General features: G+C 51.2%; 1 protein-coding gene across 10 annotated transcripts in view; it reads right to left on the reverse strand.

The window, feature by feature from the left end:
* Window positions 1-11,561, reverse strand: part of plch2a (phospholipase C, eta 2a) — a 312,536-nt gene that overhangs the window by 77,651 nt on the left and 223,324 nt on the right. For 7 of the 10 annotated variants that reach the window (XM_038822387.1, XM_038822386.1, XM_038822385.1 and 4 more), the window contains exons 10-11: window positions 8,364-8,471; window positions 3,624-3,629 (exon numbers count right to left, since the gene is read on the reverse strand). In XM_038822387.1, coding sequence (XP_038678315.1) covers window positions 3,624-3,629; window positions 8,364-8,471 — 114 coding nt within the window. The remainder of the gene's footprint in view (window positions 1-3,623; window positions 3,630-8,363; window positions 8,472-11,561) is intronic. The other 3 variants (XM_038822389.1, XM_038822384.1, XM_038822393.1) reach the window with 1 other exon arrangement.

Consider the following 11,561-nt stretch of genomic DNA (forward strand, 5'->3'; position numbering starts at 1 on the left):
ATCAGATGATTAATCTTACTAGGTTGACTGGGTCCAGGGAGGGTGCGTGGCAGGAGGTATGTAGCAACATATTACTTAATTTCCTTAATGACAGACATACCGAGGATGGTATCTGACAGAGACACCAACAGAGAATGAATGAGACCTTTCACTACACCAATATCACAGTGAAAAACAGAGCGACCAGAAACAAAGCCAACTCACTACTCATTGAGCAAGGGTAAGACTGAGGGCCCACACCTACAGAAGGGGGAATCGAGGAAACAACTTCAACCACCAAGCGGCAGGTTGGACCCGAAAAGCCTGGAAACCAAACATTGTTGTACAAATGTAAAGACTATCCAGTGTCAGAGCGCCAGTCACAGCGATGGTGACAAGGAGGGGCCCGAGGCCGGCCGTTCAAACCTAGGTCACTGAGCGATACACTATGTGTGAAACCCAACTCTTTTTCTTTTCTTTGTTTATTCTGCAACTGTTATTTGAAATATCAATAAAAATATTTTCCAAAAAAAAACTGAGGGCCTCAGAGGCCATGAACAGAGGGTAAAATGGATCTATTATTACATTGTTGGTCTGCACCAGAATGCTCTGGACCTTAGAACCAGGAAGAGGCCCTTCAGCCCTTTGAGCCCATTCTACTATTCAATTAAATCATGGCTGATTTGTAGTACAACTCTATTTATGCATCTTTGCTCCATATTCTGTGACACCCTTGCCCAACAAATATCTATCAATCTTGACATTTTCAGTGCCCCCCAACATCCACAGCCTTTTTAGGGGAGAGAGATCCTCTCTTATTATTTGCATGTGAACGTGCTTCCTGATTTAACTCCTGGAGAGAGAAACTAACAGGAACTACAAGAGACACGATGGTTCCTGCATCAGACCACTGCATGGTTACCCCGGTGGTTCCTCACAACCCAGGCATACGATTATCCGAACCAGTGTGTCAGGCCGGGCTGCGACTCCAAGATGGCCCTGGAATATCCAAGAATTAACGATTGATCTCTCAGACACTGCTGCAAGGGGGAATCTGGGCACAAACCATGGGCGGGATTCTCCAACCCCACGCTGGGTCGGAGAATCGCTGGGGGGGGGGGGGGGGGGCTGCGTGAATGCCGCCCCTGCTGTCCGCCGAATTTTCATGCACCGGAGATTTGGCGGGGGTGGGAATCGTGCCGCGCCAGTTGGCGGCGGTTTGTAGCGGCCATCCCCGGTGGTTCTCCGTCCCACTGGTTTTTTGCCAGTCCCGCCGGCATAGATTAGACCAGGTCCCTTACCAGCGGGACCTGACAGCGCGGGCGGGCTCCAGGGTCCAGGCGGGGGCGTGGGCCGATCTGGCCCCGGGGGGTGCCCCCACGGTTGCCTGGCACGCGATCGGGGCCCACCGATTCGTGGGCGGGCCTGTGCCGTAGGGGCACACGTTTCCTACGTGTCGGCCATGTCAGCCTCCACGATGGCTGACACATAGGTGAACCCCCCCACCGCGCATGCGCGGGGATGATGTCAGCTGACGCTCCCACGCATGCGCGGACTCGCACTGGCCGGCGGAGTCCCTTCGGCCCTGGATGGCCTGGTGCCAAAGGCCTTCCATGCCAGCTGGTGGGGCACAAACCACTCCGGTGCCGGCCTAGCCACTGAAGGTGCGGAGGATTCCTCACCTTTGGGATGGGCCGACGCTGGAGTGGTTCACGCCACTCCATCCCGCCGGGACCCCCCGCCCCGCCAGATGGGGGAGAATCCCGCCCCATAGGGGCACTCAAAAACGTGTTTTTAATCTTCATCCTTTTCAAAAACATTTGCTCATTTTATTTACGGTGAATCGCGGGGCCGGTTCAGCTCAGTGGGCTGGACGGCTGATTTGTTTGCAGAGCGAGGCCAGCAGCGTGGGTTCAATCCCCGAACCGGCTGAGGTTATTGATGAAGGCCCCGCCTTCTCAACCTTGCCCCTCGCCTGAGGTGTGGTGATCCTCAGGTTAAATCACCACCAGTCAGCTCTCCCCCTCAAAGGGGAAAGGAGCCTATGGTCATCTGGGACTATGGTGACTTTATGGTGAGAAAAAGGAGTTTAACAGGGTAGAGCAGCTGGAGGCAGGAGATGATGTGATAGAACCCTCAGGGATGTGCTGAGCAGATAGTGTCACGCCTGTGTGCATTATCAAATTTACTCCTGAGCATGATTTGCATAAATTGGACTAGAGAGAAGATTTTTTACAATGACATCTCACTGCATCGTTTGGAGGAGGTTAGATACCTGTTGCCTAAATTTGCAAGTACGTCCAGTGATGTGAACCATGTTCTTGCAGGATTGACAGCATAGTTCCTGTTATCATCAAGGGCAGAACGGCAAGCAGAGCGCCTTGTGGACCGTGGAGCGAGGAAGGTAGATGGTCTCAGATAACGCTCCCTTTGCCCCAAAATGAACCTGCAGAACCCAATCACTGCCGGGGGTCTTCGGCACGTTATGGAATCTGACAGCACAGAAGGAGGCCATTTGGCCCAACCTGCCTATGCTAGCTCATTGTGTGGGTTATCCCATTAGTCCCATTCCTCTTGCTCTTTCCTGGCACTTTTGTTTTCAATTTTCAAGAATCTACCCAATTCCCTTTTGAAAGTTACTATTGATTCGCCTCCCGCCCCCATTTCAGGTTGTGCTGGGCCAAAAGGTGCCTGCAGGTAACTTCCCTCAACGGAACATCTGGAGCACCAACTGCAATGGAGTTGATCCATCGAGGACATGTATCCCCAAACTTCTGAAGGGACCCATGCTTAATGCAGTTTTATAAATGTTACTGATACCTCACAAGAGTAGATAATTGGATGGGCACTTTCCTTGGCCCAAAACATTTATTGTGTTATTTAAGAGGGATTAACTGTCTGGCCACCCCTAGGTTATGGCACAACACTAAGTTCCTGTGCACCTGGTTTGCTAACACTGGCTGGATATATTCCCGGAGGTTTCAACACCCGACCTCCTCTCCTCAACTGCCCCATTCCCACACTTCCACCTTTGGTCACCCAACATGTCAATCCTCACAGTGCCTCGCCTCCCCACAGCCAATCAGAACACAAGCAGCCTCTTAATTCCCCAACGGGCTGATTCCCGATTGTCAATCAAGCAGCATTGTCTTTCCCTGCCGTTTTTACCACTGATAAACAAACAGGTGAAGAGTTTCTATCGTTTCTCGTGTCCCTGTAAATTGCTTCCCCGGGTTTCGGTATCCTGGAGATTGAATTTCAATTCCTGGAGACTCCCGGCAAATCCTGGAGGAGTCGGAAACTCTCCTGTACACGCAATCGCACCCTATCATCCCTCACCCAGCTTCCGATTGGTCAGCTCAGAGAGAGCAGTCTTGTGCAGTTCCTTAATAAGATTAGGCCAATGGAAAACTAGAATCATTGCACTTTGGTGCTCAGTCTCCGAGATTATCCTTCCCACTAGTGTCCAGACTGACATTTTATGCACTTGCCCCCATAACGTGGATTTAGCGACAGACCCATACACTTCTTCACCTGGGTAACCACTTCTGTACTCCCTTTGAACACTGCTATGCTAAGGGGAATGTGCATCAATGGGGATGAGGAGGGGAAGAGCGACATGGTGATAGTTCAGTCAACAGTACCTTCCACTTCATATGAATGCACCATCAAGGAGGAAGAAAAGACAGTAAGTACAGATGCAGACACACAGAGATACAAATTCAGTGAGTGCCGCATGGGCATATTAACATGAAAATTACATGGAATCACACAGAATATACAGCACAAAACAGGTCGTCAGCCCCCAAGGTTGGGTTATTGCACCGCATGAGCCTCCGCCACCGTTATCCAGCCTCTAAGCAACGGACAGTGATCAGACTTAATTGTTAGGAGCACCAAATCAGCATGTAGAGAGCAAAAAGACATAGGTTCATGGCCTGCTTACAGAATGCTGACATTTTACCAGCCATTGTTTGGAGGAAAGGCACAGCTGTAACCGACTGTTTAAATGAAGAATTTGCTCATTCACTCCCCCCCCCCCTTCTGCAAACTTGCTGAAATATTAACGTATTTCACTCCAGCAGACTCATTCTATAGCTGCTAAACAGTTTCCCCATCCCGTCCTCAACCATGTTTGCGGTGATAGGTAATGTGGAGGTGTAAACCTTTAACGAATGAGGCCTGAATTTAACATTCTGCCCATGGCAAATAAATAACGTTTGGTTCAAAGATCCCATGCAGGGGTCTTGATGTGCCTTTTAAAGGTAAGCAACACATCAAATTTGTCTTTTGAAGGGCAGTACCTGTGATCTTTCAATTCAGCGATTTACGTGATTTACGTTCAAATTATTTTTCAATTAAGCAATAAACTAGGCAGAAATACTAAATAGTTCTATTCTGACAAGTTACATTTGGCAAAGCCTCCAATTTAAAAAAGCCTTTAATAATGTTCCTTGTCACAACATTGTGCACTTAATACAGAATATTCCAATCATGGGGAAGAGTTTTCTACTCCACTGAGTAACTTATCTCGTTTCAGTCACCTGGGAACTGGGGTTATATATAATACACATCGACAAAGGGCAGCACGGTGGCGCAGTGGGTTAGCCCTGTTGCCTCACGGCGCCGAGGTCCCAGGTTCGATCCCGGCTCTGGGTCACTGTCCGTGTGGAGTTTGCACATTCTCCCCGTGTTTGCGTGGGTTTCGCCCCCACAACCCAAAAATGTGCAGGGTAGGTCAATTGGCAACACTAAATTGCCCCTTAATTGGAGAAAATGAATTGGGTATTCTAAATTTAAAAAAAATAATAATACACATCGACATAACTGTCAGTCTGTGGGGAACATGGTGGCGCAGTGGTTAGCACTGCAGCCTCACGGCTCCGAGGACCCAGGTTCAATCCCGGCCCCGGGTCACTGTCTGTGTGGAGTTTGCACATTCTCCCCGTGTCTGCGTGGGTTTCACCCCCGCAACTCACAAAGTTGTGCAGGGCAGGTGGATTGGCCACGCTTAAATTGCCCCTTAATTGGAAAAAAATAATTGGGTACTCTAATTTTATTAAAAGAAGAACATTACTCTCAGCCTGCCTTTTGGAGGAATATTAAATGCAGCTGGACAGATTAGATAGGATAATATTTATTCACAGACTGAAGACGGCAATTTAAACGAACAAGAATGTGAGAAATTCAGCCATATCCATGTATCACTGAGATGTGATTGTGGATTTACGTTTCTTATTGCTGTAGTGGGAGGAGGGGATTTCAGGAAAGATTCCAATACACAGGCACTGCGTATAATGGGAAATAGAGGGAGCATGGATCGTAGGAGGAAGAAATCAATTTGGCTGCCCCAGGCGCACCAACCCCGGCAGCCCCTTTCGGTCAGTAAACCTCTGCCAGCCTCTGTTCTGAAATATTCCACCCAACCCATTCACCACAAGCTCGTGGCAACAGGCCCAGTCGGAGTCCTCTGCATGTTTGGCATGCTGAGAGTTCATGGTAGCGGGCGACGCCCATTCAAAACCGCAGCACTTTACAGAGATGGACCAGCGGCTTTGTTTAGGGTAGAAACAAGGTGAGGGGAAAATTAATCAATTCTTTGGGATCTGCTGACAAGCTGCAACCCATGGAATGGGAACTGCCAACAAAAACAACAGGACAGGAACTGGATTTCCTGGGAACGGGAAGTGGGAGACTACCAGTCCCGTGGGCAACCTCTTGGCAATTGACAGATGTGCCGCATCAACGTTTCAATGAGGAAAATCTCATCATTAAGATTGTAACAGGACAATCTCATCATCATTAATGCGACAATTCAACAGCCCCAATCCACAAAGTACAAACTTCATGAATTTTGTCCCCATCAGTGCACGTGTTGCCTGAATTCAGAAACAGAAACATTTTCTCCTCAGGTACACCACAGGAGTTAGATACAGAGTAAAGCTCCCTCTGCTCTGCCCCATCAAACACTCCTAGGACAGGTACACCACAGGAGTTAGCTACAGAGTAAAGCTCCCTCTACACTGTCCCCATCGAACACTCCCAGGACAGGTACAGCACGGGGTTAGATACAGAGTAAAGCTCCCTCTACACTGTACCCATCAAACATTCCCAGGACAGGTACAGCATGGCGCTAGATACAGAGTAAAGCTCCCTCTACACTGTCCCCATCAAACATTCCCAGGACAGGTACAGCACGGGGTTGGATACAGAGTAAAGCTCCCTCTACACTGTCCCCATCAAACACTCCCAGGACAGGTACAGCACGGGGTTAGATACAGAGTAAAGCTCCCTCTACACTGTCCCCATCAAACACTCCCAGGACAGGTACAGCACGGGGTTAGATACAGAGTAAAGCTCCCTCTACACTGTCCCCATCAAACACTCCCAGGACAGGTACAGCACGGGGTTAGATACAGTGTAAAGCTCCCTCTACACTGTCTCCATCAAAGACACTCAGGACAGGTACAGCACGGGATTAGACACAGTGTAAAGCTCCCTCCACACTGTCCCCATCAAACATTCCCAGGACAGGTGCAGCACGGGGTTGGATACAGAGTGAGGCTCCCTCTACATTGTCCCCATCGAACATTCCCAGGACAGGTACAGCACGGGATTAGATACAGAGTAAAGCTCCCTCTACACTGTCTCCATCAAACACTCCCAGGACAGGTACAGCACGGGATTAGATACAGAGTAAAGTTCCCTCTGCACTGTCCCCATCAAACGCTCCCAGGACAGGTACAGCACAGGGTTAGATACAGAGTAAAGCTCCCTCTATACTGTCCCCATCAAACACTCCCAGGACAGGTACAGCACGGGATTAGATACAGAGTAAAGTTCCCTCTGCACTGTCCCCATCAAACACTCTCAAGGGAAGTACAGCATGGGTTAGGTGAAGAGTACGGGCAGCACGGTGGCGCAATGGTTCGCACTGCTGCCTCATGGCGCCGAGGACCCGGGTTTGATCCCGGCCCCAGAGTAACCAGAGTGTGATGTTTGCACATTCTCCTCGGGTCTGCGTGGGTCTCCACCCCCACAACACAAAGATGTGCAGCGTAGGTGGTTTGGCCACGGTAAATTGACCCTTAATTGGAACAAAATAATTGGGCACTCTAAATTTTTTAAAAATAAGATACAGAGTAAAGTTCCCTCTACACTGTCCCATCAAACTTGCCCAAATCAGGTGTATCCTAGTCAAATGCAATGCGAAGCCGCCTCTAAAGCACAACAAAATGCCTCAGCCTCAATTAGAATGAGCAGTTCAGGGCGGCACGTTGGCGCAGTGGTTAGCACTGCTGCCTCACGGCTCTGAGAATCCGGGTTCAATTCCCGGCTCCGGGTCACTGTCCATGTGGAGTTTGCACATTCTCCCCGTGTCTGCGTGGGTCTCACCCCCGCAACCCAAAGATGTGCAGGTTAGGTGGATTGGCCACGCTAAATTGCCTTTTATTTGGAAAAAAAAGAATTGGGTACTCTAAATTTATGTTGAAAAAAGAATGAGCACTTCCATCTGCACCAATGTGCCATTTCCTATTTCTCACATGGCTCTCCCTGCTCATGGCCTGCATGCCTAAATTGCCAATTTAGGCTTGAATTGGGGCTCGGGTTCTCTTTGTGATTCGTCGACAAGTAGAGTTGAGTTGTGACTTCCCAAACCCATGTCACAGACAATGAGTGGACACAGAGATGAATTTACTGTCATCAGTCCCAGCTGAACTTGAACCCAGAATCCAGAGGTCAGGGTCCAGTCCACTAAAATATCCTCTCCCTCCCTCCCTTTATGGTTTTTAGCAGGATCCCTGAGGATTAATATTCATTCCTCATTAAGTAAGATTCTACTATCAGTGGCGGTGGTACCGCTTTCAATAGATCTCAGATCAGCATTGGCTGGTCCCACCAGAGTTTAAATGGTGCTGGTTTGAACATCCCTCGTTTCCGGATACATTTCTTCATTGTACCATAGCATTGAGGTTCTTTTAGAAGCACTGATCCTCTAGACGAAGAAGAAAAATCAACCCGACAGGAAGCTTTGAGACTATTGAAGGGTTTCCCAAAAGCACCTAGAATTAAAACATGTGTAATTATCTTTAAATATGCTCTTGCGGTGTTGACTATCCTCCTCATCCTCGCACTACATCATCACACCAGCCCCCGCATCAACCTTAAGCACTCAGCACAACCATTAATAATCATCACAAAGGATTGTGTAAGATAGAATAATTACAGTCTTTGTCTTTACATATAAAATGGATTAATGGCCTATTGAGGGTCTGTTCCCATCAGTTGAAAATGATTGCAGTGTAAAATTAAGGCAGAATTATTCTTCCCAACACCCACTTCCGCCTGGAGGCACTGGATTCGGGAGCTCAGTTTCCACTTACATCTCCATTCATCAACTTGCAGTCGTCCTCAATTTCATCGGCACTGTCCTCGTCTGAAACCTCACCTTCCTCGGCATCATCGCTGATATTCGCAGGTAGCTTCTTGCCCTGATGGGGAGAACCAGGAGAGGGGAGATAGGAAAGTGTTGGGGCGGGGGGGGGGGGGGGGGGGGGGGGGGGGGGGGGGGGGAGGAAATTGGGAAAATTGGAAGAGGGGAAGACAGATAAAGGAGTGAGGGGTGAAAAAGTTGAGAAAAAGATTTTGCAAACAAGAAAGAGATGAAAGATAGAGGGAAAGAGGGAGAGATGGGAAGGAAAAAAAGTGATGAGATGGAGGGAGAGAGATGGGAAGGAGGGAAGGAGAGAGAGAGAGAGAGGTGAGAAGGAGGGAGAGAGATGGGAACGAGGGAGAGAGAGACGGGAAGACGGGAAGGAGGGAAAAGGGAGGTGGGAAGGAGGGAGAAAGGGGGAGAGAAAGAGCAGGGAAGAGAGAGATGGGGAAGAAGGAAATTTATAAAAAAAAGGAAAGCAGGAAGAGAGACAAACAGGCAAAAAAAAGGGGAGAGAACAAGATACAGGAAAGAGCGAGAGAGAAATAGGGGGGGAGAGAGAGAGATGGAGATGGATAGAGAAAATGGGAGAGATTTAACCAACTCAACATGGCCATAAACAAACTTCAGAAAACTTGAGCTTGCGTTAGAAACTGATTAGAACATATAGTGCAGAAGGAGGCCATTCGGCCCATCGAGTCTGCACCGACCCACTTAAGCCCTCGCTTCCACCCCATCCCCGTAACCCAATAACCCCAGCCAACCTTTTTGGACACTACGGGCAATTTATCACGGCCAATCCAGCTAACCTGCACATCTTTGGACTGTGGGAGGAAACCGGAGCACCCGGTGGAAACCCACGCACACATAGGATGTGCAGACTCCGCACAGACAGTGACCCAGCGGGGAATCGAACCTGGGATCCTAGCGCTGTGAAGCCACAGTGCTATCCACTTGTGCTACCGTGCTGCCTTAGTCCGAATCCAAATAAAGAGCCTACTCCCTTTTGCAGGAGTTACCTGGAAAGCCTAAAGTGTGGAGAAATCATTGAGATAACCTTACTCTCAGCGATTGTCAGTCCAACCTGTGTCAATGGAGTATCGGCTCTGTGGAGACTGACCTTGATAGTGAGGAGATGCAGGCGAGAGGGGGGATACATGATTTAAATATTAGATTCTTACTATTACATGGGACATTAAGCACTGGTCTGAAGATAATTATTCCCAATTGATAAGATTTAGAAACAGGGCAGAGATCACTTTTTGCTTCATGCTGGACAAGTCACATCTCCTTGTCCATGCTCGTCACACAGCAGTATGGGTCCACTGAAAACCTCTCCAGCAGAGTTTACTGGAGAATGAGCTGGAGCTGGACCCCTTGGTTGAACCTTCCTTGCCCAGCCTCGGGGCAGTTGGCTGCGGTTTGATTCCTGAACTGAGGTGAAGTGGCAATTGAGCTTTAAAATCAGCCTCTGTGACACTGGGAAAGGCGAATCAGCCAAGGACCTCACCCAACGCTGTCCAGCAACAGGATCAGGCTCCCCACTGTGAAGACTTCCACAGCCAAATTCTGGGCGCTGACACAGCGACTTGCATTCCCTTTAACACAGGGAAACATCCCAGAGCACTCCACGGGAGTCTTACACACTTTGACATTCAGCCACATGACCAGATATTAGTGACCAGAAACTTGCTTAAAGAGGTCAGTTTTAAGGAGAAGTTTTAAAAAAATTTTAGAGTACCCAGTTCATTTTTTCCAATTAAGGGGCAATTTTTAGTGTGGCCAATCCACCTAGCCTGCACATCTTTGGGTTGTGAGAGCGAAACCCACGCAGACACAGGGAGAATGTGCAAACTCCACACGGACAGTGACCCAGAACCTGGGACCTCGGCTCTGTGAGGCTGCAGGGCTAACCCACTGCGCCACCGAGCCACCCTAAGGAGAAGTTTTAAGGAGGTTTAGGGAGGGAATTCCAGAGTTTAGAGCTTAGGCCATTCATTTTCAAACTCAGAATCGCGACCGAGGGTGGGTTTCAGGCAGGTGTTGGATGGGTCGTGGGTCCATTGGTTGCAGTGTTCCCAATCACGGGAAGAAGTGTCCCACGGTGTTAGGGGAGCGGGTGTCAGGGGAGCGGGTGTCAGGGGAGCGGGTGTCAGGGGAGCGGGTGTCAGGGGAGCGGGTGTCAAGCGAGCGGGTGTCAAGGGAGCGGGTGTCAAGGGAGCGGGTGTCAAGGGAGCAGGTGTCAAGGGAGCAGGTGTCAAGGGAGCGGGTGTTAGGGGAGGGGGTGTTAGGGGAGGGGGTGTTAGGGGAGGGGGTGTTAGGGTGCGGGTGTTTGGGGAGTGTGTGTTAGGGGAGCGGCGTCATGGGCGCGCTGTTTGGGGCGCGCTGTTCGGGGCGCGCTGTTCGGGGCGCGCAGTTCGGGGGGGCTGTTCGGGGCGGGCTGTTCGGGGCGGGCTGTTCGGGGCGGGCTGTTCGGGGCGGGCTGTTCGGGGCGCGCTGTTCGGGGCGGGCTGTTCGGGGCGGGCTGTTCGGGGCGGGCTGTTCGGGGCGGGCTGTTCGGGGGGCGCTGTTCGGGGCGGGCTGTTCGGGGCGGGCCTGTTCGTGGCGGGCTGTTAGGGCGGGCTGTTCGGGGCGCGCTGTTCGGGGCGGGCTGTTCGGGGTGGGCTGTTCGGGGTGGGCTGTTCGGGGCGGGCTGTTCGGGGCACGCTGTTCGGGGCGGGCAGTTCGGGGCGCGCAGTTCGGGGCGGTCTGTTCGGGGTGGGCTGTTCGGGGGGCTGTTCGGGGCGGGCTGTTCGGGGCACGCAGTTCGGGGTGGGCTGTTCGGGGTGGGCTGTTCGGGGGGGGCTGTTCGGGGCGGGCTGTTCGGGGCACGCTGTTCGGGGGGGGCTGTTCGGGGTGGGCTGTTCGGGGCACGCTGTTCGGGGCGGGCTGTTCGGGGCACGCTGTTCGGGGCGGGCAGTTCGGGGCGCGCAGTTCGGGGCTCGCTGTTCGGGGTGGGCTGCTCGGGGCGCGCTGTTCAGGGCGGGCTGTTCGGTGCGGGCTGTTCGGGGCGGGCTGTTCGGGGCGGGCTGTTCAGGGCGGGCTGTTCGGGCACGCTGTTCGGGGGGCGCTGTTCGGGGGGGCTGTTCGGGGCGGGCTGTTCGTGGCT

The sequence above is a fragment of the Scyliorhinus canicula genome, chromosome 16 (genome assembly GCF_902713615.1).
Source record: "Scyliorhinus canicula chromosome 16, sScyCan1.1, whole genome shotgun sequence".
Taxonomy (NCBI): Eukaryota; Metazoa; Chordata; class Chondrichthyes; order Carcharhiniformes; family Scyliorhinidae; genus Scyliorhinus; species Scyliorhinus canicula.